This window comes from Bos javanicus, chromosome 15 (assembly GCF_032452875.1).
Source record: "Bos javanicus breed banteng chromosome 15, ARS-OSU_banteng_1.0, whole genome shotgun sequence".
Classification (NCBI taxonomy): domain Eukaryota; kingdom Metazoa; phylum Chordata; class Mammalia; order Artiodactyla; family Bovidae; genus Bos; species Bos javanicus.
The window spans coordinates 51558651-51584163 of record NC_083882.1 but is presented as its reverse complement, the minus strand read 5'-3'; the positions used below and the strand labels follow the sequence as shown (position 1 = coordinate 51584163).

The following is a 25513-nucleotide window of genomic DNA, read 5'->3' as shown; positions in this document are numbered from 1 at the left end:
TGTAAACATTGTACACATGTTCAGGTTTGAGTGTAGTGTCAAAGGAGAAATCTACAATTATGTGAAAAGGTTATTAAAGCACTTTTTCCAGGACTTCCCTGATGGTCCAATGGTTAAGACTCCACACTCCCACTGTAGGGGGCACAGGTTTGATCCCTGGTCAGGGAGCTAAGATCCCACATGCCACCCAGTGCAGCCAATAAATAAATAAAATAATAAATCATTCCTCCCTTTTCCAATTACTATGGACCTGTATGAGGCTGGATTTTCGTCACATACTTCAACTAAAATAACATACCAACCATCTGAATGCATAAAATCTGCAAATTCAGTGGTCTTCTGTTAAGCCAGACATTAAAAAGATTTGCAAAAATGCAAAACAATGCCACTTTTATCACAAAATTTTTTAGTAACTTTTCATAAAGTTATTTATATTAGCAAAATAATTTATTATTTAAATCAATAAATCTTTTCAAAATTGGTCTGTTTCCAGTACAGTAAATACTAAGCCACATAAACAAAAGCTGTTTGGAGTCTGCAATGATTCTTAAAAATATAAAGAAGTCCCAAGACCTCAAACTTGAACTGTTAGGGCCCCCTTCTAATCGTCTGACTCCAGTTTCACATCTTCCAACTCACCCTACTACCTCCCAGCTTCACTCTTAGGACCAGATATAGCATCCCATTTAATTGTATCAATTCAAGTACAAGCTCTTTTGGCTTCTTCCACAAAAAATGAAATAAATATTGCTCTATTTACCCAATGACCTATCCCCTTTCAAACAGGACTCTAATTTCTCCTATTCCAGAGAAAGGGAGGCTACCACAGACATGAAATGAGAAACTAAAGGAAGCAACTCTAGTATTCTTTTTAGCTTCCCATCCCAGATTTTGACAATTTAAGGGTTTTCAAGGATATCTCAACCAAATACAACTTATTAGCTGACTCCACAAACATAGACAAAGTATGATAAAGGTAAGATTTTTTACTGAAATATTGGGAACGTTCTCTGTAGAGCAGCAGTCTCACTGAGGGGCAGTTTTGCCTCCTAAGTAACATTTGACAACGTTTGAAGACATTCTTGATTGTTAAATCTTGGGGAGGGGGTGTTATGAGTATCTAATGGGTAAAATACAATATATAAATGAAAAATACTTAGGTTCAATTCTAAACACACAGAATGTGCCAAATTCTCAAGAAACGTTGTTTATATACTTTGTCTCTAATACCTATTGTTAAATCTCTCAATTTCTTATTCCCTTAAGCTTTGAACAGATTGCATAATTACAGATGTGATATTTACTGGAAATTAAACATCAGTATTACTACCCCTTCCTAAGGTTGCTGCTGCTGCTGCTAAGTCGCTTCAGTCGTGTCCAACTCTGTGCGACCCCACAGACTGCAGCCCACCAGGCTCCCCCATCCCTGGGATTCTCCAGGCAAGAACACTGGAGTGGGTTGCCATTTCCTTCTCCAATGCGTGAAAGTGAAAAGTGAAAGTGAAGTTGCTTAGTCGTGTCTGACTCTTAGCGACCCCATGGACAGCAGCCTACCAGGCTCCTCCGTCCATAGGATTTTCCAGGCAAGAGTACTGGAGTGGGGTGCCATTGCCTTCTCCATTCCTAAGGTTACTTGCTACTGTAAAAATATCACAAGGAAGTAACATTTCCAAGCTATGACTTCAGTTCCCTAAAAGTTGTGCTTGTTATTAGCTGTCTAGGAGCAAGTGGACATGAATAGTCAGATATCAAAGTACAACGTAACACACAAACGGTATGGGTCCTCTTATCTGGGCCTGGTATTTCAGGAGTACACAAATACCTAGCCTCTTTATACACTATTTTTAGGCTTAACTCCTCCAATTTGTTTATCCATTCAGACAAGCACACTTACTGAGGGCCTACTATGTGAAAAGCAAACTGAATACAAGACAAAAAATTTTTTACCAGTCTAATAAAAAGACACAGCTGAAATACAAAATGACTGGTGTCATAAACAGAAGTATCAAATAAGTGTTATAGAAGGCTGCAGGGGAAAGAATGCCGGGAGAGGCTTCCCAAAAGAGAAAATGGCACAGAAAACACACCCTGTGTTCACCCCTTAGTATTAAGACTACAGTTTTCTCCTGCTCTTAGATACTACATTTCTCAATTTTTGCTCCGTCATCAAAACAAGAGGAAAGTGACGAGTCAAAAAATAAATTTACCAAAAGTATTTCCCAGAACCTCCTTCCTGTCCAACTTCTGGTTTGTTTTCTATATATCTAAACTTCTTCAACAAGTTCCAAACACACCATCTGTCTAACAAGTGTTTCTTTCTGAATTTATAAGACTATCACAGGGAATGATCATTGCTCTCTTCTTTCTTCCCTAGCTTCTTCTCCCAAAATAGTTTAATTTTCTCACCTTATTCTGTTTTCAAATTCCGTAAGAGAGGAGTTATGAGTCCCAAGATACAAGAAGTACCAAATGACTGCTGTGTATCTTTCTAAGTTTTGTCTATATTTCCTGTTTTCTATTTCAACTCTACTGTAGCTCACTAACTGGACCCTTTCTTCTGAATCCTCAGCAGCTGACACAAATAAAAATTTCAGACCTAGATCAGGGAACTAGCCACTAATATGTAGCCTTATCAATTCATTCCCAATACATGATACCCCTGATGTTCTTCAACTTTTAAGTTTAGTTCTCATGGTCTAGTCTAGGGTTCCACTAACGAAGCGTTTGCCTTAAGGTGAACTGGGCGGGTAGCAACCAAATCGGAAACGATACTGAAAACTAGGTTTCTGCTTCCAACTACTCAATGTCACAATCTTAACCCCTCCACTTTTCTAAAGGGAATTCTCAGTAATGGGGGGCTAGAACGCCCAGGGAGGGCAGTATAGTAGAAAAATTTCTGGCACTTTCTAGTACTGTTTCTTCTCTGGGCCTCAGCTTCTCCACCTGTGAAACTTGCACGTGATATAGGGTAGGAGAATTGACTTAATTTCCAAGGTCCTTATGGCTAAAATAAGTAATCCAGAAACCTCACCCTGTTTCTCGTCTAACTTTATGTGGGACACGTGGGAGAACAAAAAGTAAGGTTTCACTCCATTAAATGACCTTAATTCTCAGATACAGTTTTAATAAGCTCACAAACTCCCGACCCACTCACCCTCCCCTGGGGTTGCAAATTTCCCCTTGGAGAAGCCAAAGCAAATAAAGCCCAATCCCGCACGATGATCAGTGAAGTGCTGAGGAAACCGTCCCTCAGGGTCTCAAGGCGCTGCCCCCGCCAAGGGCCTGCCCACCTAATCACTGACGGGCAAATGAATGAGTACAACCTGCTAGAGAAACGCTCACTAAAGGGAGGCTTCAACGCGAGACCCCCAGGCCCAGAACCCACAGAGAACGATCCCTCCTCAGAGCTAGAAGGGCCAGGCCTCTGGGCCCGCAGGTTGCGGGCCCCGCCCTCTCCCTCAGGGCAGAAGGTGCGCGCTAGGGCGCGAGGCTCGGGCGCGGAGAGGGCCTGGGACGCCCCGCGCACCCGCCCTCCCAGAGTGGAGGAGGAGCCTGCCGGACTCCGGCCTTCACCACCCCGGCTCCCGACTTACCCCGGTGCGGTGGGGGAGGGGAAGTGTCAGGAGTGAGGGCCTAGGCCGGACCACCACCCGCCGCTCAGAGAGCAGCGCGCGGCCGCCACGAAACCGTCGTCGCCGCCGCCGCCACGACCGACCGCCGCTCCGGGCGCAGCGCGTAGAGGGCCCGACTGCGTCACACGCCGCCCTCCGTCAGAGGCTCGCTGCTAGCGCTCCGCCCTCGCAGTCTGCGCATTGGCAGACGCCGCCGCCACTCTACATCCGCCCTGTTATTCATTGGACCACGGGTCTTTTGAAACCGAACGTGAGGGCTGTCTTTGGGAGACTAGGAGAGGGGAAGAGGCGGGACCGAAGGAATTAGGGGGAGAAAAGGGGAAGGGCGGTAAAGAGCGACATGGAGTGCTGCCCCTCGTCGCTGCGGTTGGCTGGGAGGGGGTAGTGACGTCACATAGGGCCCCTAGAAGTGGACTGGTGAGTGGCTACATCGGGCGGGGGGTGGGATAAGGGTGATGACGCTATGCCGAGGCTCCGCCCTTCTCTGGAGCGGAGACACCGAGACTGCTGAGACTCGGGCCAATCAGAGTGAAGCTCCAGGATGGCATGGTAACTCTTCTACCCTTCCTTTGCCTCAGTCCGCGGGTGGTCATGGGAAAGTTCTCCTGTCGTCCGGCCCTCATTTCCTGCCCAGACCACGTGCGGAGCTGGAGAGCCCGCCTAGGTCTATCTGCGTAGCTCGCCTGCAGCTGCTCCAAGGCCCCCAAACCTGGCCTTCTTGTCTCCTGATACATGCCAGTCCAACTTAACCTCTCCCTCTCTGAATCCATAGCATAGACATTGGGAGTGTTAGTGATGCCCTAAGGGAGTGGCTCAGCTTAGGGTTTGGTACAAATTACAATTCTTGGGACTTTTTTCCCACCTGCACTTTAGGAACCCCTAAAGTTCTAATTGAAATGATCCCGCCTCCCCTGGGATACCTTTGTGGATCAGCCTTTCCAGCGAGTTGGGGTGATGCTTGGGCAGGCCTCTGTTACAGCTTTGTTTCTTTGTATTCTGTTACTTACTGTCTTATCTTCAGGGCGGGGCTCTTGGAGGTTAGAGCTTCTTTTTCAAATTGGTGTTCCTTTGCCTTGTATTCCTTGGTGGCTCAGAGGATAAAGCATCGGCCTGCCATGCGGGAGACTAGGGTTTGATCCAGGGGTTTGATCCCTGGGTTGGGAAGATCCCCTGGAGAAGGAAATGGCAACCCACTCCAGTATTCTTGCCTGGAGAATCCCATGGCTAGAGGAGCCTGGAGGGCTACAGTCCACGGGTTCGCAAAGAGTCGGACACGACTGAGCGGGTTCACTTTTCCTTTTCCCCCAGGGTGTAGCCTGGGGGAGCAGGAGACAGATTATCTCAAAGGGGTGAGTTGAACACGTTCTAGAAACTAGATCTAGTGACTAAGTGGAAAGTGAAAGTGAAAGTTGCTCAGTCTGACTCTTTGCGACCCCATGGACTATACAATCCATAGAATTCTCCAGGCCAGAATGTTGGAGTGCGTAGCCTTTCCCCTCTCCAAGGGATTTTCCCAACCCAGGGATCGAACCCAGGTCTCCCGCATTGCAGGCGGACTCTACCAGCTGAGCCACAAGGGAAGCCCGAAGTGACTAAGGGTTCCACACAAAATAGCAGGTACTGTGCTCAGAAAGCAGAACCTATTAGGATAACCACTCCACCGCCCCCTCCTCCTGGGACATTAATACAAGATTGAAATGAGCCAAAACATGGATAAAGCTAAATTGTGGGTTTTCAGTGGTGGCAAGGGATTAGAGATACTTAAAAAGTGGAGTAGTTGTGAAGATAAGATAATGGGTGGGAGAAACCTAGTACATTGTAGTTGTTCAGTAGATGCTTGAAGGAAGAAAAAAGTAAATATATGGATGATCAAATAGTAAAGCTAAATTTCTGACTCCAGACACCTTCCCCTAACTCCTCCATCAAAGTATTACTCCTTTCCCTCCACCCTCCCTTTCCTGTGCTCAGCATCAGAAAGTCATTAAGTCTCCCTGGAGGGTTACAGCAACTTCCTCACTGCCCTCCTGAATCTTTGATTTCTCACTTTCCAATCCTCAAACCCAACTCTGTTTAAGCCTTTTCTTTACTTACTTATTTTGATCACCCTGAGGCCAGGTGCACATTAAATGTTTGATGCAGAAATGAGTGAATTACTTTCTTAAGTAAAAGTATGGGATTTTTGAGTCAGAGAACCCTGCCTTTAAATCTGAGCCCAACCATGTATTAGCTGTATGAACTTGGGGAAATTTCTTAACTCTTCTGAACCTCAGTTTTCTTGTCTGTAAAATGGGGATAATATCAGTACTTGCCTTACAGAGTTGTGAGAATTAAATGAAATAAGGCATATGGTACCAGGTACACTGGTACCCTCAATAAATAGTAGGTATTATTTGTATTCTTTAAAAAGGTTAAGAAACTCCCATTCTAAGACATGGACTCAGACACAGACAAGAAGCTCAGAAATGTGCCTTATATGAGTGAGTATTTCAGTCCAGAGTATTAGCAGGTGTGTAGGAGCTGAGCCTCTTAAGTAGTGTATACTTACTAGAAGACTGGAGGAGGAGACATTGGACAAGAAGTGCTCCAGAAGGAATTTCCTATCACCATGGTGATTTCTAAGTAGAAGAACCTCTTGTTACATACTCTGGTAGGCATGTGGCCCACAGGCTCATCATTCCCAGGGACTTCTGCCCCAGGAAGGACTTCTTTGTGGGCCAAGGCTTCCTGGGTCCACATACTCTTACTCTGCCTAATTCTGATAACACCCCTTTTGATTGTCATCACCTTCCTTCTTCCCCTGTAAAGCCAAGGAGTTTGGTGCATGTTCACCAAAGTTTGCTGAGCCAGGTTTTGTCCTGAGTATCAGGAGCTCAGAGATGTCCCTTGCTCAACACTGCACTAACCAAGAGAGACAAAGCTAAGTAAAATCCATTCTATCCTAGGAGCTCCCAGTCTCTCTTACACACGTCCTGAGAACTCACTCTATGCAGCAATCCAGGGAGAAGACAGACCACTAAGGACTAAAGAATCATAAAAGAGCAAGAGACTTTCTTCCAGTGAGATGATTCTCCATTTCTTATACGGTACATTGGAAAGAGCAGTGGAGTTAGATTCAAACAGATGTAAGTTCAGATCCTAGATCTGCCACTTTTTAGATCTTACACAAATTATTTAATTATCCTATACCCCGGTTTCCTTGTCTATAAAGTGGGCACAATATCAATATGATCATAGAATTTGCAAAAGATTTGGCCCCTGTGTGGCACATAGTAAGCATACAGTAAATACTGATTTCCTTTTTCTTTTCCTATAACTTGATAAGGAAGGGTGATGTTTATAAATGGCATATAACTAGATTTATCAATATATAAATCTTTTGTGAATATCTTTGACTTTTAACTAGAGCATTTAATCAATTGCGTTTAATAAATTTACTGGTATATTTATGATTTTATCTAACATTTTAGACTTTCTCTTTCCTCCAGATGTTCTGTTTCTGTTTCTCTTCTTTTTAAAATATACTTTAAAAAATTCTGTTTCTTTGGTAAGAATAACTGCCATTTACTGAGGCCCAGCTCTTTGCCAGATTTTTAAAATTGAGATATAATTTTCATAATATAGCATTCACCCATTTGAAGTGTACAATTCAGAGGTTTTTATTATATTTGCAAGGTTGTGAAACCACCACCACTATATAATTCCAAAACATCTTAATAATCCCAAAAAGAAACCCCAGACCCATTAGCAATAATGTCCCAGCTCCCTTTCCTCCCAGCTTCTGGCAATTTACTAATCTACTTTCTGTCTCAATGGATTTACCTATTCTGGACATTTCATGTAAATGGAATCATAAAATACATGGCCTTTGTGTCTGACTTCTTTTCACTTAGCATAATGTTTTCAAGGTTCATCCAAGTTGTAGCATGCACCAGTACTTCATTCCTTTTTATAAGTAGGATAATATTCCATTTTATGAATAAACCATATTTTGTTTATGCATTCATGAGTTTCCACCATAAATAATGATTATTCCACTATAAATAATACTGCTATGGACATTCTTGGACAAGTTTCTTGTGGACATGTGTTTTTAATTCTCTTATGTTTATACCTAGGAGTAAATTTGCTATAGGGTCATATAGTAACTCTATGTTTAACTTAAGGAGCTGCTGAACTATTTTCCAAGTGGCTGTACCATTTTACATTCCTGCCAGTGATGTATGAGGGTTTTAATCTCTCCACATCTTTGCCAATACTTGTAATTTTCTTTTTTCTTCCTTCTTTTTTTTTTTTAATTATAGCAATGCTAGAGGGTGTGAAATGGCATCTCACTGTGGGGTTTTCTTAATACATTTCCCTAATGACTAATGATATTGACCATCATTTCATGTGCTTATTGGCTATTTAAATCTCCTTTCTTGCAGTCTTGGGTTATTTCATTTTTCTTCCTGCATTGGTTTGGAAATTAAATTATTTTTCTATTATTTTAGTAATAGCCTTAGAAGTTACCACATGCATTTCTAACTTACTAAGGTATGATGCTAATCAATACCTTTTTAGGAAGGGTAGACTTTGCTGAGACAAGGAAAAGGTGAATTCCAGGCCAGATGAACAGGGAGGACAAAGATGTAGGACCGGAAAAGAGCCCAGTGTATCCACGGGTGCAAACTGGGACTTCATCTTAGAAGTGATAGGAGCCAAAAAATGTTCTGCAGAACAATGAAGATGTAATTGCTATCTGAGGCAGAGTGGAGCTAGAGCAAAGATGGGTCAGCATAGGGTGAGTAGTTTAAAGCCATCCAAGAAAGATGTCTCTGCCCTGAAAAAATTTCTAAGAACAAAGAACACTCCTCTTCAACCCAGGAAGACTTTCCTGAGGCTGCCTAGGAGGCAGGGCAGAGTTTGGCCTGATGTGGCCAGATGCTTTCACACTGCCTCTGTCTCTGCCACTTCACTTATCTCCAAGCCATGCTCCCTCTGCCTCCACCCTCTATCACCAGCAGTCATTCTTCAGCTGCCTTTCTTGCAGTTCCTAAATCTCTTCTTGATATATCTAAATTCTACCCATCCTTCAAAATCCAATTCAATTACATCAATCCAGCAAACGTTTTCTGGGCTCCTATGTATGCCTGTCCCAAACTGAGCTGAGGGATTCAGAAATAAATGAAATAGGTGGAGGTTCTGTCCTTAAATGAGTTCTGAACTATTGCTCATTTGATGATGGAGGAAGGAATATGGAGGGAATAGGCAGGAAGATGGAGGGAATAGGCAGCAAGTTATTTTGCTTAATTGTGGTCAGAGCCCTAAAAAAGGTGCAATGGAAAGCCATGAGAGACTGCCTGTGGAGTGGGCAGATCATGGGGATAGGGAGAGATAAGGAGAAAGTTAAGCAGAGTTCCATGTAAGAGGTGAGTATAGTTAAAATATGTGGTTGCTGGAACAGAGGATGACCAGATTGTGAAAGATGTTCAATACTGCACTAAGGAGTTTGCCCTAGATCCTAAAGGGCATGTGTATGTGCTTGCTAAGTCACTTCAGTGTGTCCAACTCTTTGTGACCCTATAGACTATAGCCCACCAGGCTTCTCTGTCCATGGGATTCTCCGGGAAAGAATACTGGAGTGGGTTGCCATGCCCTTCTCCAGGGGATCTTCCAGACCCAGGGATTGAACTTGCATCTCTTATGTCTCCTGCTTTGGTAGGCAGGTTCTATACTACCAGCACCACCTGGGAAGCCCCCAAAGCAATGAGGATTTACTAATTTGCTGCAGGGGCCAGATGTGATCAGTTCTGTGTCATTAAAAGAGCCAATGTGACTGTAAAGGGGAAGATGATGGAGAGGTAGGAGGGTAGTGAAGGAGATCTCCTACAGGGAGCATTCCTTGACAACTACATCCCACATTCACTTCCCCTGTTCTGCTCCACCGCCCACTCCACCTCTGCACCACCCCATGCTTCTGGAACAACCCTGAAAACAAATTCTCAGACAGCTTGGACTATCTGGTATGCATATGTGCAAAGGGGATTGGAGCGGTGATCATGGCTAAGGTCTTAAAGATGGTGGTGGTGTTTCGGGCACAGGTCTCCTTGGGGTATGTCTAGGTACCAGGCAAACCAACTGGGAGGTCAGTAGACACTGGAAAGCTTCAACAAAAGCAGCAGCTATTTGGACAATGGATAAACGCCAGTTCAGCAAACATCGAGTGCCTCCTGAATAAGGGTGAGACTAGAAGCTTAGATGCTTGTTCAACTTCTTTCTCTGTAAAATGGCTTTCATCAAACTTAGCTCACCAGATTATTAAGAATATCGACTAAGAGAATGCATATGAAATCCCTGGCACATAGTAAGAACTTATCTTTTTCTTCCACTTTTCCGCATATAAATCAAGTAGGAGTCAGTCTTTGAAACTGACAGTGGAGGAAACAGATTCAGAGAGGATCAGTGACTGCTGAGGTCAGACAATTCAGAAAAGGCTCAATCAGGACAAGTTCCTGCTGTAGCTGACACATCTAGCTGTAGTTAACGTGGTATATTAAGTACCTTCCACATACCTGGCATGTATGTTATCTAATTCTTACAACCCTATAATGTGGATATTCCTAAAACCATTTTAGAGATGAGGAAACTGAGACTCCAGACTGTATGATGGGGAATCGTCCAAATCACCAGATAATTAAATGCCAGTTAGAGTGCCTCAAGTTTCAGGCATTAGAGGTAGTCTAGAGGCAGGGAGAAAGGACCCAGCCCCAGGGAATAGAACTTAGAGTCAAAGGAACAGATAAGGGGTTAAGATAGGAAGCAAGGGCCAGGAGCAGGCACGTGTGGGTTGGAGCTAGACAAAGAGGATGACAGGAAGCCCTAAGGAAGAAAACCTAAATTGTTTTCAAAACTAAATAGGAGTGGTTCTTTCACTAAAGTTTTACTAATTGCTCACTTGCCCTGGGACCTTAAAGGACAGTGTTGGGGAGAATTCAAGTCAAGAAAAGTAGTTTTTAATAAGACACCTTCCTTGTAGATTTGAAGCCCCCAGTAGTAAGCAGGATACCTCTGGTTCCCCCACCATTGCTCAGCTCAGGGCCTGCCACAGAGAGGGCCTAGGCTGAGTAAATGAACAAGAGTGAATGCACGCAAAAGGGCTCTGGCAAGTTAATCAAACCTGGGCCTCTGTTTCCCCTTCTACAAAGTGATGATGATAGCTACCTTGTGGAATTAACAGTATATAGTGATTAAGGGAATGCCCTTAGGTGCTAGACCCAATCCTGGTTCTGACACTTGCTAGCTGTGTGATTAGGTAACTTGGCTTCTGTTTTCCATTGGTGAAATGGAGATATTAATAGTATCTACCACATAGGGCTTTTATGAGGATTAAATGGGATAACACATAAAATGTAGAAGAGTGCCTGGGACACACGAGGTGCTCAAAATGTGTGGATTTAAATGGGAACGATGTGATGGAAACAGTGTCTACCTCAGGCATCCTGCACCTGCTGCATGTGCTCAGACAACCCCACATTTTAACTAGAGGAGGGATTACTGGCCTCTTCATCCTTTTTCCCTATTGAGGTAGAACGGTCTTTATAAAGGTAGCCACAAGTCCCCTTCAGGGATCCGTCAGGATGGGGAAGGAAGCCCGCGTGGAGGCTGGTTTCTGGGGATCAGCCCTGACGGTGAAGAGAGACCCGGGACTGGGCGAAGGAAGGAGATCAGCTCTCTTGTCTTATGACAGATGTGACCAGGCGCCCTCTCCTGATCAAGGGCAGGAATAGCTCTGGCCCAGAGTTTCGGGGGTGGGCCCCACGGGATCTCACTCCTTATTATGTGCTCTTCCCTTTGCTGAAATGCCCCGACTGGGTTCTGGGGAGTAAAGTTTAGGGGAGGGGCACCGAGGCTGGGGCCAAACTGGTTTAGTGTTTTAAAAGGACGAAGCTGGATAGCTGGATAATTCGTCTAGATTGGGGTGGGGGTGGATAGACACCGGGGTCAGGAAATGAGAGAATTCGGGGCCTTCCTGAATTAACTGTATGTTCTTTCAACAGGTGATGGAACGCTGCTGAGAGGTAAGGTGACAAGGTGGCTTATCCAGCGTGGCAAACCCAGTTGTCCGGGGCTCTTCCGGCTGCCCCCACGCAGCCGGAATTAGTGGGGCAGACCAGGGCTGGATCGGCATGGCATGAGGGGACGCCAGATTAAGGGGGACAGCTCTGGGTCCTGGGCCGCAGAAGCAGGGAGGGGCCAGCAGAGCAATTGGGCTCAGTTTCCTTGCCAAGTTCCGCCTCGAGCGCGCCGGCCCCGCCCCCGCCGTTCCCGCTCCGCCCCGCCCCCTGCCGCTCGCCCCCCGGGCCGGGCCTGGGTTTCCCCCCGGTGCTCCCGGCTCCCGGCCTGCGCCGGCGCGGCCTCTTCGCCGCCGCAGCCTGGGTGAGTATGGGGATGGGTATTCGGGGCTGCCTGCAGCCCCACTTGGAGGAGCTCCGTCACGCGGTCTGGCCTCCGCAGGGCCGGGCCCCAGGCTGTGGGGGTCCCGCGACCTGCCCAGGAACCGCTGCTCACCTCTCCTCGCTGGCTGAGCTGACCCCTTTTCCCTCTGCTCCCCGACACGTGCCCGATGTGCCGGAGTGAGCTCTCCCCGCTTCACTCCGCAGCGACTCCTGGTCCAGATTATACCAGGAGGGAGGTGCGGGGGTGCTTTGCAACCCCAGAGATGAGTTTCAAATCCCAGCTCTGCCAGTCATTAGCCTATGACCTTGAGCGAGTGTTAACCTCCTTGAGCCTCACTTTCCTCTTCTGTAAAATGGAAATATACAGGCTATAGTGCCTACCTCATAGAGTTGTATTGTGAGGATTGAAAGAAACAATGTATATCTAGTTCTGAACAGGGTGCCTAGTACTCATCCAACAAGTGTGGATTTTGGACTGGAGCCTGAAAAGATGTTTGAGGATCTCTGGAAATAAACTAGGGATACTCCTGAGAAAGCAGTTTTCAATGGAGTGGTACCTGTGTAGAAAGAAGTTAGAGTTGACTGGGGCTGAACAGCTGCCCTTCAGATAGGGAGCTCTCTGTCCTGAGGCCTGGGAGAGTAGAATGACCCAGTTGGTATGGACTTATTAGTAATCCAGATCACACAATCCCATGTTGTATAACTGTGAAAACAGGCCCAGAGTGGTTAGGTGACTTGCCCAAGGTCACACAGCTAAAAGGGAAGTTAGGTATACCTCCAAGAAATGGAACAGACTATTCCTGAAACCTTATCATCCCCTGTCTTAGGCACTGCCTATTCATTCCCTGAGGATCTGCTCTTCAGTTTGGGGGTCCCAGTGATTCCTGAGTGATCCAGAGCAGCTGGCTTCAGGAAGGGATGTTGGAAAGGGGCACTAGTACCATTACAACCACAGAATTTGGATTTGAGCTGGGTGGGGAAGGTCTTTGGGGATGATCCGAACAATGTCAGAATGTGCTTAATTTGGGAGGGCCACCAGAGCCACTTCCACCACTCTCTGGGAAGCGTCTAGCCCCCCGGAAGTACTGGAGCTTGAGCAGTTGCGGCAGGCTGCCTGACAGAGCCTGGCAGAGGGGTGGGTGGAGGAAGATGGATGAGAGGCATATCCACCTGGCATTTTCCAGATTCCAGGAGGAGGCTGGCCTCCAGGAGGTCAGAGTTCTTCCTGAGGGCGGGGCCAGGCAGAGCTGGGGCTTGGTCTCCAGGCCAGGCCCTGGAGTCCAGAAGGGCGGGCTCTTTGCGGGCTCTTTGTGTATCTGAGTCAGCCATAGTTTGGCAACAGGATGCCTAAGTTCTGAGGACGGCTTTCCCTCAGGTTCAGCATGTCCTTTTGAGAAAGGACCTTCCTCTCTCTGTGTCTTGGTTTCTCCGTCTTTAAAATGGGAATAGGGCTAACTCATCTATATAGGATTTGTTTTTTTAGCTTTTTTCCTCCTAGGGACAGTTTCCCCTTCTCTTTCCCCTCCTAACCTGACCCTTCTGCCCAGAGCTCTGGCCCAGGGAGGAGGGGGTCAAGGAAGGCCAGAGTGCAGTGTGTGATGTTGAGTGCCATGTCTCCTCACTGCTGACTCTTCCTTCTATTTGCTGTGTGACCCCAAGCCAGTCCAGTCCCTGAGTCCTGCCAGTCTCTTGGCCTCAGTGTCCTCTTCAGTGCCCTGGGGTTGGGGCTGGACTAGGATTGCTGGTGTATACTTGGCTGGTAGTATAAGGCCTGACCCTAGATATCCTCATCTCATTGGAGGGGGGCAAATCTCAGACCTTACCTAGCTCCTGGAGGAGAGTGGACAGGCCCCTGGGGACTGGGAAGCCTCCAGAAGCTGACCAGGCAGCTCTCTTCAGCAAACAGCAAGCCTAGGCTAGCACCAGGCCTGATGCTGCAAAGCCTTTCAGTCTCAAAACACGTGAGGCAGCGGGTGGGGACAGGCAGGGGGTTGGCATTCTGCTGGCTTCCATGGAGTCCTTGCCACTGTGGACTGCGGTGCAAGCACACAGAGCACACAGAGCCTGGGAAGGGACTGAAGGTGCAGAAGGGTCCTGAGCCGATGGATGAAGCTGAGAGAGCCGATGGGAGGCCCTGAAACATGGAGGCTCCAAGGTCTGGGGGAGGAGATGGGCCATTCTGACCACTGGGAGGTTTTAGGATTGTTCCTGAAACAAGAGAGACTAGTTCAACCAGCTCCTGTCAAGCCAGGCATAGGGATGAGAAGTTTTCCTGACTTACTCAAGCTTCATCTTAGCATAGAGTGGGTTCATTCTTTCCTCTGAAATGGAGGGTGAATGTTCTCATGGGAGTCTGAGTCCATCTTCCTCGTCCTGGGCAGTAGCTGTCCAAGCTTAGGGGCTCGGTGGCTTCCTTCTCAGATTCCCCCCACCCCACAGCTAAACTGAGGACTGAGCACAAGGGCTGGCTTCCCCACTGAGTACCAGCCTCACTACCTTGGGCCCTGACAGCACACCACTCCATCCCCAGGTCTGACAAGATGTACCAGGTTCCACTGCCGCTGGACCGGGATGGGACCCTGGTCCGGCTCCGCTTCACCCTGGTGGCCCTGGTCACGGTCTGCTGTCCACTTGTCGCCTTCCTCTTCTGCGTCCTCTGGTCCCTGCTCTTCCACTTCAAGGAGACTACGGCCACACACTGTGGGGTAGGGTTTGTTGGGGGGGAGGCATTGATACCTTGTATTCAGGCCTAATCAGATCTGTTTTGAATCCTGAATCTCTTGTAAAAGAATTAGCCATCACACATTACTGGGCTGCTGGGGGTGCCTGCAAATGGAGGTCCCAAGGACTAGTCTCCCTCCACCTTTCATGGAGGTCACTGGGGGACAGGGTCCCTAAAGTTGGGTAGCTCCAGAACCCAGAACCCAATCCTTACTTCACAGAGGGGCAGATTCAGCAGCCCCAGGGTTTTCTGGAGGGTAGAGAATAAGACTGGGCTAGAGGGCACTTGGGGCTTCTTAGTGTGGCTCTGTTGTGGGCTGTGCTTGTCTCCATGGGAATGTGATTATGTAAGTGTGTGTGTTAACTGTGAGGGACATGACTATAATGGCTTTGATTGGGGTCTGTGTGTGAGAGAGACTATCTGTGCCTGTCTGACTGGGGACCTGATTATATGTATGTACATGTGTTTTCTGGGGTAGGTCCCATGACCTCTGAGGTTCCCTAGGTGTCCATACACCCTCTTGGATAGGGATATGGGATGTTGGGCTAGAAAGAAAGTTGTGAGTTCTTTCTCTGTAGATTATTGGAATAAATGGGGTAAGACCTCTGCGAACCTTTATTATCTTCCTAGTTCATCCGCTGACTCTGTGTTACTTGAGACTCAGGGACAGCCTCACTTTCCCCATGTCTAAAACAGGGTTGAGAATTCCTGTTCTCCTCCTTCTCAGGGTTAGTGTAGAACTCCAGGTAGAGGAGATGGGCAGATGGTTTGGGAAATATGAAGCGTGAGGAGCAGAAGGAGGAAGAGGAAAAGGAGACTGTCAAGTTGGAAGACAGGGCAGGAGAGAAAGTTAGCCAAGAGTCTCTAAGTGGGAAAGACTACATGAACCCTTGGACCAGCCTCACAGAGAGCTCAGAAGGCCCCCAAATAGCTGAGCTTCCCACCTTCGTATAAAGAGCATCTGCTCGAGAATATGGGGTACAACCACGACTGGGATCTGACTGGCAGGTGTGGGGGCCCACTTTATTTATTTATTATATACAAATAAAGGAAATCAAGAATATCCTTCTTCTTGATTTGTCAGTGGGTGGATATGGGCCTTGAGTTGCAGCCAGTATGGTGAGACTTAGAACTAGGAGCCATCAGAAAGAACAGGACGGAAGAAAAAGGGATGACCAGTTGATCTGAAGCGGATGATCAGAAAGGATTCATCCAACAGCCTCTCCTGACCTGGTTCTCACTTTAGATAATGCATCCAGTATTCTTTTACCCTGGCCAACTCCTCTTCATCTTGCAAAACCCTTCTCAGGTGTCTTTTCTTTCCAATAGGCTTCTCTAGCCTCCATGGGGCAAGCTTAATCACTCCTTCCTCTGAGTGCTCGTAGAACTGGTGTTCTCTCATACAGTTCTGTCACACTGCATGTGTGTCTCTCTTTCCTACTAGGCTGGGAGCTCCTTGAAGGTGGGCATTGTGTCTGAATCAAAAAGTATTTGTTGAATAAATGGATAGGACACCTGCCTTCCACCCCAACACACAGCAGCCCATTGTCCTGGGAAAAGGAAGGCATGATATAATGTAGTCATAGTCCATACAGAAAATTATAATATTTGTATGGCATATGGAGTTAGACGGAATAGGGTGTTTGCTCTGGCCCTTGTGGCAGGCTCCAAGGGATAATGGGATCAATAACCTCAGCATACTTATAACCCATTCTCAGCATACTCCTTGGGGAGCTAAGGCATAGGTAGCTGCTGGAAGGGTACTTGGCCTCTCTTGGGCAGGACTAGGCCTAGGGACCCCAGGGGTATTTTGTCCCTACTCCTTGGGAGTACTGTGATGGATCCACGTGGAGATTTTCATATATGATCTGGATTTCTCACCCAGATACTAAAGAAGTATCTTTAGTCTGTAATTAGATGATTTTGCCTCTGCTTGCATGTCCCCAGTGATGGGGGGTGGGGGGCTTCTCTCCTTTCCAGGCAGTCGATTCCAAGGAGACTTGGTAACTAACAATTAGCAAGCTCTTTCTTACAGTGAGCACACCCTCTCTTTCTGGTGGGTATCTGTCCTAGCTCTGGCTCTGCTTTAAGACCCTTGGAGCTGCTTTTTCCACCTGGCTTCCAGACAGCCCTGCAGAGATGGGAAGGCAGTAATGCAGGGGCCCTTGAGTTTTCTCTTCTTAGGTAGCATGGTTCCAAGTCCGTCAGGCAATCCTTATAAGACATATGCCCCTGGGCTTGGCCCAGTTAATCACTACTGTCTTCAAGGCCCTGATCTGAGCATAGCACTTCCTATGGCCTGGGCAGTTCAGCCCAAAACAGGACTGTTCTATTCCTGTTACTGGCTGTTAGACCTCTGTGAACGCAGCCTGTGCTGCCACGAGGTGTTTCTGCACAGGTGCAGGCTGGACACTGATACCGCATGTTCAGCCCCCTCCAGATCTCTTTTGGACCCTGAATCTATTGTTTAAGATTAGCTAGCTCTCTGATGGGCCCAGCAGACATATTCAGTTCTGCTCAAACACAAAGGGGCTAAATCCTATTCTGCTTTCTCCCTTTCCCTTCCCAGAAACCTGCTTACATCCCTGGACCCAACCCTCAGAAAAGTCCCCACCCCCATCTCTGGCAAAGGGATCTGCTGTGGGCTGACCTTGGCCGCTATCACTTCTTACCTTTGCAGAGTGTTCTGGGATTTATGACACGGCCTTGTTGGTCCTGGGAAGGCTGTGTGCCTCAGCAGGCGTGGAGATCTGGGCACTGTGGGCGGGAGGCAGGCCCTAGGGAACTGGGGGTGGGACCCTGAAGTCTTAGAGCAGTCTCAGTCTGGCTAGAGCCCTCAACCCAAGCCCCGGATCCTTCAGCACCCAGTGTGAGTGTTGCTTTGTGCGCCTACCCCCACCCCAATTCCCCGAAACTGAGCTGGACTAGTGTGGACTGGGGTTCCCTTAATGGAGGGAGGTCTGATTCCCATGGGGAGATTTGGTTCTAGGCCTTTTAATCCAAAGCCATCTCCATCTGCCCCCCAGAAGGAAGCCCAGCTTGAAGGGTCATGTGGTCAAGGGGAGTTGGGGAGGGCATTCTCTGTCCAGGCGAAGAAGGGAGCAGAAAAAAACCCACCCCCTCCGTCTAGGTCTCTGTTTCCTGGGTCTGGCCCAGCATGGCAGGCTCAAGCTGAGCAGAGAAGAATCCCATGACCCCCAGATTCCTGAAAACCTGGAATTGGGTGACATGGTCTTCTCAGAGAGGAAGAAGATAGAACTCTGGGCCACCGGAGAGACCCTTGTATCTTGGGGGTCAGGGTACTGCTGGCCTGAGGCTTAGATCATTCTGAGCCTGGGGGTGGGATGGCTGATAGCCTGTGGTCCCATTGAATAGGTTCTGGGCCCTCCCATTGTTCCTAGTTGAACTTGGGTGAAGAGCAGGAATGTGGTCAGACAGGCTCAGTAGGAGAGCTTGGGCCACTCTGAGCCAAGGGTCCTTTGTCTGGGTTACTTGGCCTGAAGAAGGCCTTGGCTTGGAGACTTAAGCTGTCAGGTGGCAAGAGGCCTTAGTCCTAATGTTTAATCCTTGCATAGTTCTGGGCCTTGGTCTTCCCTTCTGTGATATGGGACTAATAACCCTTCCATCCTCTGACCCTTTTCCTGAGTGGTTATGAGGGTCATGGGAATGAGGCAGGCCATCAGAACTCCCATGTCCAGGCCAGTGGGAACCTCGATTCTCCAGACTCTTCCAGAGGTGAACCTACAAGAGCAATGTGCCAAGGGGACTCCTATGAGCTGACCGTGCCTCTCTCTGTGTCCTGGCCCTTCCACCTTGTACCTCCTCTTCCGCATTTTCTTTTTCCTTTATGCCCTTCCTACTCTTTCTACTCTGCCTCTTCCCTGTCCTCTGAGGAGCTAGCTCTAGAAAATGCCCCACTTTCCAAGGCCCAGGTATCCCCACCAGGCCCCAGGTTGTGTCCCTTGCCCTGCCTGAGCACCACTCCCTACAGGATGTTCTCTGCGGCCTCCCAGCCCTTGGACCCCGATGGGACCGTGTTCCAGCTCCGCTTCAAAGCCATGGTCTCATGGGTCATCACTTTCCCTGTGTTCGGCTTCTTCTTCTGCATCATCTGGTCTCTGGTGTTCCACTTTGAGTACACAGTGGCCACTGACTGTGGGGTGAGTGCCAGGCTCCCCAGCGCCTGGGTCAGGGCCAGTTCAAGAGATGGCAATAATGGTAGAATGTCAGAGTCAGAGAGAAGGCAGAGGGTGAGAGGGGAGGGGGATAAAAGGATGGTTGTGGCGGGGGAAGTCAGGGGGTGTGTTTTGAGGAGAGAGAGCCAGGGAAAGTAGAGTCACAGTCCTCCAAGACTAGAAGAGGATTGTAGAGGGTGCAAGGTGGCAGAAGGGGAGGAGGGGGAAAGGAAGAGAGAAGGAATAGGCAGGAGAGATCTCGAGAGGGAGAAGAGGGCTGAAGAAAGACCAGACTGGAAAGGAAGCCAGGACTATGGGCTAAGATGAGGCCAGGAGTGAGGAGAAGTAACGAGTGGCTTTAGCCCTAACAAGAGGTCTGACCTGAGAAGACCCCAGCCCTACCTTGTGTTCTTCTAGCTTGGTTTCTCTTCTGGCAGTCTCAGGCCCCACAACCTGTATCCTCAGAGCTCTGCCAGCTGGAAACCTAAAAGGAGCCCCTGCTTCTAAGAGCAGTCCACCAAGGCTTTCCTGAGGGCCCAGGGGGACGCAGGTTCTGTATCAGAGGCATGGAGTTGAACATGGACTTGCCCTTAGCATCTTATTCCTGCAAGAGACAGACTTAGGCACAGATGTTCCCAGCACTGTGAAATGAGATTCCTTTTGTGATAAAAGGAGCACAGAGATGGTGGGTTCAGAAGAAGCTCTTCACCCAGTTCCGAAATCAGAGACTTCCTTCCTGGAGTGAGGGTTGGGGTGGGGGAAGGGGAGTGAGGGTCCGGGTGGGGGGAGGGGAGTGAGGGTCCAGTGTGGGTGGTGTGGGTGGGAATTGTTGCTGTGGGGGTGAAGAAGGATTTTCATGAGTGCCAGGTTCACAACTTTTGATTTTATTCAGGGGACAATGGGGAGCTTTGGAAAGATTTTAAGCAAGAAAGGGACATGATCAGATTTGAGGTTTAGAAGACCATTCTGGCTCCTGTGTGCAGAACAGATTTAAGGGCAGCAGGGCAAGAGCAGGGTGCAGGGGTTTAGTTCATGGTACAGGAGGTTCCGGAGCTGAGATGGGGACTATGAGGTTAGAGAAGAGGGGATGGAGTTCAGAGAGGAGTAGCAGGTAGTTCTGATAGGAATGGGAGCTGTGAACATATAGTGGTTAGTACTCTGCATTGTCATAGGAATAGGAGTTTTTATCCAGTTGGCAAGGGATGGGGAAGAGGATGGGTGGTAGGAAATAAAGAAAAGTCATCCATAAAAGTCAGGGGACTTCTATCCAAGGGCAAAAGAATGAATCTCTAATGGTGAAACATGACATGCTATGATAAGGAAGTTTTTGGACCCTCTCCCTTTACACCATGTGAATTTCTGATCTGTTGCCCTGCCATAGATCCACTGAGTCATGTCCTCCAGGCCAAAGGGTTCCTACTCTTGGGGAAAGGAATGCTCCTGTCTCTCAGTACCCTTAGCTCTGGGCTTTTTGGGGAGGGGGATTTGGGTACTGTGTACCTGGGCTCTGATAGCTTCTCTGTTGCTTGTTGCTGGCATAGTTGGTGAGTGGGGAACATTAATACTTGGGATGGCAGGGGTGAATATGAGTACCTATACCTGATTGTGTGTGTGTGTGTGTGTGTGTGTGTGTGTATGAGAGAGAGAGAGAGAGTTTGAGTGAGTTGATGAGGGAGGCAGTTCTTACTCTTTGAATGCTGTGCCCACCCCTAACCTGAGAGGAGCTTGCGAGGATGGGACGAGTAGCCACAGGGCCCTAATTCTCTAATCCTCCTGAGGCATTCCCCCAAACTCTGTATCATCTCTACCCTTTACCTATTTCCCAGCATCAGTCAGGACTCTGGGCCCTTGAGTGCTCTGGGCTCTCCCAGCCAAGCCTTAGATGTTGGTACAGTTCTCCTTAAAGTAGCTGAGGTTGGGGCAGGTGTTTTCAGAATGAATATTCTAGGAAGTGAAGACAACACTCCCACTAACCCTACACAGGGGACCTACCCAGAGAAGCAGGAAAGTCAAGTGAAGAGGCTTGGAGGTCTCAGCAGTGTCCAGTCCAGATATGACTCCCACCTGTCACTCAGAAGCCAGCCTTCCCATGGTCAGTAGCCACATGCTGCTGCTGCTAAGTCGCTTCAGTCGTGTCCGACTCTATGTAACCCTGTAGTTGGCAGCCAACCAGGCTCCCCCGTCCCTGGGATTCTCCAGGCATGAACACTGGAGTGGGTTGCCATTTCCTTCTCCAGTGCATGAAAGTGAAAAGTGAAAGTCAAGTCGCTCAGTTGTGTCCTACTCTTCGTGACCCCATGGACTGCAGCCTACCAGGCTCCTCTGCCCATGGGATTTTCCAGGCAAGAGTACTGGAGTGGGGTGCCATTGCCTTCTCTGCAGTAGCCACATAGATCACACCTTTTTTGGCAGGCTTTTCAGGAAAGTTTGTCTTCTGAAAGCCATTGCTTATACTCACTGCAGATGCCTTGCCTACATTATATTTAGTATTCACCATCACCCTGCAAGGCAGGTGATATCCCTATTTTGCCAGTGAGGAAAAGCTCAGAGAGGTAAAGTGACTTGCTCAAGGTCACTCAGCTTAGAAAGGCAGAGCTGGGATGCACACCCATTGCCTCCAAGCTGCCTCATCACTGAATATCTGAGACTGATCTTGAGTTTTGGTATCTCAAGTTGTACCTTGAGAGCATCACCCTCTCTGAAAGCTCTGCATTCAGCTGCCTCTGACAGTGCTGGGGGGAATCCATCTCCTTTTCTGTGAAGGCTTGAGAAGGCTCTGGCTGGTCCCACCCCAGGCCCTCCCCGGCCCCGTGAGCTGCTTCCATCATTGCCTGCCTTCCCAGCCACTCTGAGATCCATTCAGCATCCCCACTGGCAGACAGGAAGGGATCTTCCAGAACTCCATCTCTGAAGACTGGTCCTGCTATCATCACAGCAGGGTCATTCCCTCTCTGGGTTTCTGGGCTCTGGTACTGCTCTGGCTCTTGTTGAAGGTCTAAAAGAGTCCACAGAAAGTGTGGGCAACAGACTGGTAACTTCCATAGTTATGGAGCCCTTTAGAAATGCAGATTTTCAGATTCCAGAGCTTCTGCATTCTCACACAATCTCAGATGAGTTGTATGCATATTAAAGTTTGAGGCATTAGAGTCAAAGAGACTCTTTAGGCATTGGAGTCTAAAAGTCTAAGAGATCTAGAGTCTAGAGTCTAAGAGATCCTCCTCCCATTCAAGGTCTTCCTGTTCTCATCAAAACCACTGTTTACCTACCCTGCATTCTCTCACTCTCATATAAACAACACACCAGTCCTTGCAGTTGTGTGATATTATCTCCTCCTTCCTCAGCTTCAAAGAATGACATTCCATTTCCTTAAGAAATGAGGAATTCCAGGCTTTGAGAAAAATGGATGAGAGATATACATAAGAACAGGGTCATTTTCTTAGACTACACCAGGTTAGAAACACCCACTTTCTTCAACATGATCAGAATGAGGGTATTCTTCTGGCCCAGCTCCCTTGGGATCTCCCAGCACCTTCTATTGCCTTGCTACCCCTGACCAGAAGAACAAGTGAACTGAAAGCAGTCAGGAAAGGCTCGGTTGGGAAGTGAATCCAGCTCTGTCCCAAGGAGGCTTAGATGTTTCCATCCTTGGGACTGAATCTGGGATGCTGGGCTCATGGACCCTCCCACAGTTCCTTATCCAAGTCACAGTCCTGTGCTGTAGGCTCAGAGAACATCTGAACCTGGCTGTAGCTTTCGCAGCCATCTGTAGGGAGATGGAGACTGTCCCACTCTGCACTCACATGAACCCCAGGTTGGCTGGGGTTCTGGAGGGTCTGGGACTTGGAAGGGGAGGTCTCCCTGGAGAGCTGTGAGGCTTTGAAGGAGGACTTCCTGGAGGGAAGGGACTGGAGCAGAACCTTCTGAGTGTCAAGGTGTTTATTGGAAGAGAAAGATCTCAAGGTGGGCGGGGCATCAGGGGGTCAGCGCCCAGATGGGTCACAACTCTCTAGGTGCCCAATTACCTGCCGTCGGTGAGCTCGGCCATCGGCGGAGAGGTGCCCCAGCGCTACGTGTGGCGCTTCTGCATCGGTCTGCACTCGGCGCCCCGCTTCTTGGTGGCCTTCGCCTACTGGAACCACTACCTCAGCTGCACCTCCCCTTGTGCCGGCTACCGCCCGCTTTGCCGCCTCAACTTCGGCCTCAATGTCGTGGAGAACGTCGCGCTGCTAGTGCTCACCTACGTCTCCTCTTCTGAGGACTTCAGTGGGTGTCCAGACAAGGGAAGAAGGAGCGGGGAAGGGTTCGGGGAAGGGATGTCCTTGCCTTCTCCCTGCCCGGGACCTCCCGACGTGGGGCTTTGGGTGCTCCCTGCAGGGCGTGCTCCCATCCCTCCTCTCTCCCTCCAGCCATCCATGAAAATGCTTTCATTGTGTTCATCGCCTCATCCCTCAGTCACATGCTCCTCACCTGCATCCTCTGGCGGCTGACCAAGAAGCACACAGTAAGTCAAGAGGTACGGTCTACCCCTAGTGGGGCTCCAGGCGGCCCAGAGGACAGTCAAGGACTCTCGTCCTCAGGATGTGGGTAACGGTGAGGTGGAAACTGGAATTCTGTGGCAAACTGGGGCTAGGGCTGGACTTGGGGACGGGGAGGGTGATGGGTCAGAAACTGGGGTGGTTTGGGTAATATGAGGACCTGGAGAACATTTCTAGAAGAGATGGAGGCTCCATATGGGAGTAGAGGGAGGGGCAGCACCTAGGCTGCAGCAGGTTAAGAGCACTGAGTCCTGGTTTGTGGTCTGTAATCATTCCAGTCTTACCCCCACCACCCCTCCCCCCTCCACTTCTCTTCTCCCCACAGTATCTGGAAGTGTTGGGTTGGTAGATAACTCCAGGTAACTTACTCTGTCCCCCTGAAATGGGAGGGACCCACTGCCTCATTGGCCTCATTACACCCCCAAATGCAGGGCTATGAAATGCCCATCATTTCTGCTGCCCATGCCTGTGTCCCCTTCCATGACTAAGGATGGTTAAGACTCAGCCCAGGAGTTGGGGCCAAGAGGGGAGACTGTCCATACACATCTAACAAGCTGCAGAATGATCACAGACCTCATCCCCTAGGACCGCAAGTCCTACAACTGGAAACAGCGGCTCTTCATCATCAACTTCGTCTCCTTCTTCACGGCTCTGGCTGTCTACTTTCGGCACAACATGTATTGTGAGGCTGGAGGTGAGACCAGGCGAGGATTCCTAGGTGCTCACAGTGGCCCTGGGATGGCTGTGATGCTTCCTGTGTCATGTGTGATAGGGCAATGGTCTTGGGGGCTGCCTGCCATTGTGTTCCAGACTCTGTGTAGTGATGCTGCGGTGGTGGTAGTCTAGCAAGAGGCCGCTGGAGGATAGAGAAGGAAGCTGATCAGGCCCTGTTCCTTGTGTCCTTGTCACAGTATACACCATCTTTGCCATCCTGGAGTACACGGTCGTCCTGACAAACATGGCGTTCCACATGACAGCGTGGTGGGACTTCGGGAACAAGGAGCTGCTCATTACCTCCCAGCCTGAGGAAAAACGGTTCTAAACCCTTCTCTCCTCCTGCTGGGGAGGAGGCCCACTGCCCAGAAACTAGGAACAAGATACCACTCTGGCCTCCCCTCACCCTCTGTGTCCTCTCTGAGCCCTACTGAAGCTAGGGGAGAGGGGAAGGAGGGAGGAAGGGCCCAGGACAAGGTTTCACCCAGCCCTGCTGGGTTCTTCTTTCCCCCATTCCACGTGTAGGCACAGAGGCCTTTAAGCAGCACCACTTGTACCTGAGAAGCCCCAAGAAGCTGAGCTGGCAGGAGAGCTCCACCATCTGGTGCTAAAAAAAGTCCTGAGGTTCATAACCACCATCCGGTTCTTGGCCTTTACATAGCCACCTCTCGCTGAGGTCAGGGACCACTGAGCAGCGGCTGCTACCAGAAAACCACAGCCATTTCTCCCCATGGGGTCATTCACTTGACTCATGTGCTAATCATCTGCTCTGCACATTCAGGCCTGTGACCACAGGCTCTTTATAAGGTTGCCCAGGTGTCCTAGTCCTGACTTCACCTCTGATTTGGTGTGTGCCCTTCCCTAGCTGTGCCTCCATATGTCCGTGTGGATGAAGCGGGGGTGCAGCGGGGGAGGGGGGCTGTATGATTTGCGAGGGCTCTGCCATTCTGCTTCTCCCTGTGGAGGTGGTCTGTACCTAAAGGATGACCTCCAGAAAAAGCCCTGACACAACATGTATTTCCCTTCCCTTCTGAAATTGCTGACTTAAGACTCTTCCTCTTTGGCAAAGGTGCCAGGTAGCAGGCTCAGAGGCACAGATTCCTGCCCCGAAACGGGCTCTCTGGTGTTCCCCCCCATCCTCCCTCCTGCCTTAGGCCCTGTGCTCTTTGGGTTGTACATTTTATTTCAAAGGGAAATAAATTTTTTTTGTCAACAATCTGGGCTAGGCTTACCTGTTTGGAGGCTCATCTCTTTGTTTCATGGAACTGAGGTGGGGAATAGGCTCCAGGACAGAGGGAAT

At 48.8% G+C, this 25513-nt stretch overlaps 2 protein-coding genes across 13 annotated transcripts in view; one reads left to right on the top strand and one right to left on the bottom strand.

The window, feature by feature from the left end:
* Positions 1–3970, bottom strand: part of NUP98 (nucleoporin 98 and 96 precursor) — an 86930-nt gene extending 82960 nt beyond the window's left edge. For 2 of the 3 annotated variants that reach the window (XM_061380665.1, XM_061380667.1), the window contains exon 1: positions 3594–3970. The gene's annotated coding sequence lies outside the window, so the exon portion shown is untranslated. The remainder of the gene's footprint in view (positions 1–3593) is intronic. The other variant, XM_061380666.1, reaches the window with a different exon arrangement.
* A 112-nt stretch (positions 3971–4082) lies between these two features.
* Positions 4083–25429, top strand: PGAP2 (post-GPI attachment to proteins 2). 10 transcript variants are annotated; one of them, XM_061380671.1, is made up of 9 exons: positions 4106–4181; positions 6575–6754; positions 11669–11689; positions 14598–14772; positions 18781–18949; positions 22975–23227; positions 23371–23477; positions 24085–24193; positions 24411–25429. In XM_061380671.1, exons 2-9 carry the CDS (start codon positions 6694–6696, stop codon positions 24539–24541), a joined length of 1026 nt encoding a protein of 341 aa, XP_061236655.1. In that variant the 5' UTR covers positions 4106–4181; positions 6575–6693; the 3' UTR covers positions 24542–25429. The 10 variants fall into 10 exon arrangements, with proteins under 10 accessions (XP_061236654.1, XP_061236652.1, XP_061236655.1 ...); XM_061380670.1 differs by lacking the exon at positions 6575–6754 and having other exon boundaries at positions 4083–4181; positions 23371–23465; XM_061380668.1 differs by lacking the exon at positions 6575–6754 and having other exon boundaries at positions 4083–4181.
* The last annotated feature ends 84 nt before the right edge of the window (positions 25430–25513 follow it).

Coding starts and splice junctions, on each gene's coding strand:
- PGAP2 (XM_061380668.1), top strand. CDS start 4,088: ATGACGCTATGCCGAGGCTCCGCCCTTCTCTGGAGCGGAGACACCGAG. Junction 4,182..11,668: donor TGAAGCTCCAGGATGGCATG/GTAACTCTTCTA, acceptor TTCTTTCAACAG/GTGATGGAACGCTGCTGAGA. Junction 23,228..23,370: donor CTCCTCTTCTGAGGACTTCA/GTGGGTGTCCAG, acceptor CTCTCCCTCCAG/CCATCCATGAAAATGCTTTC.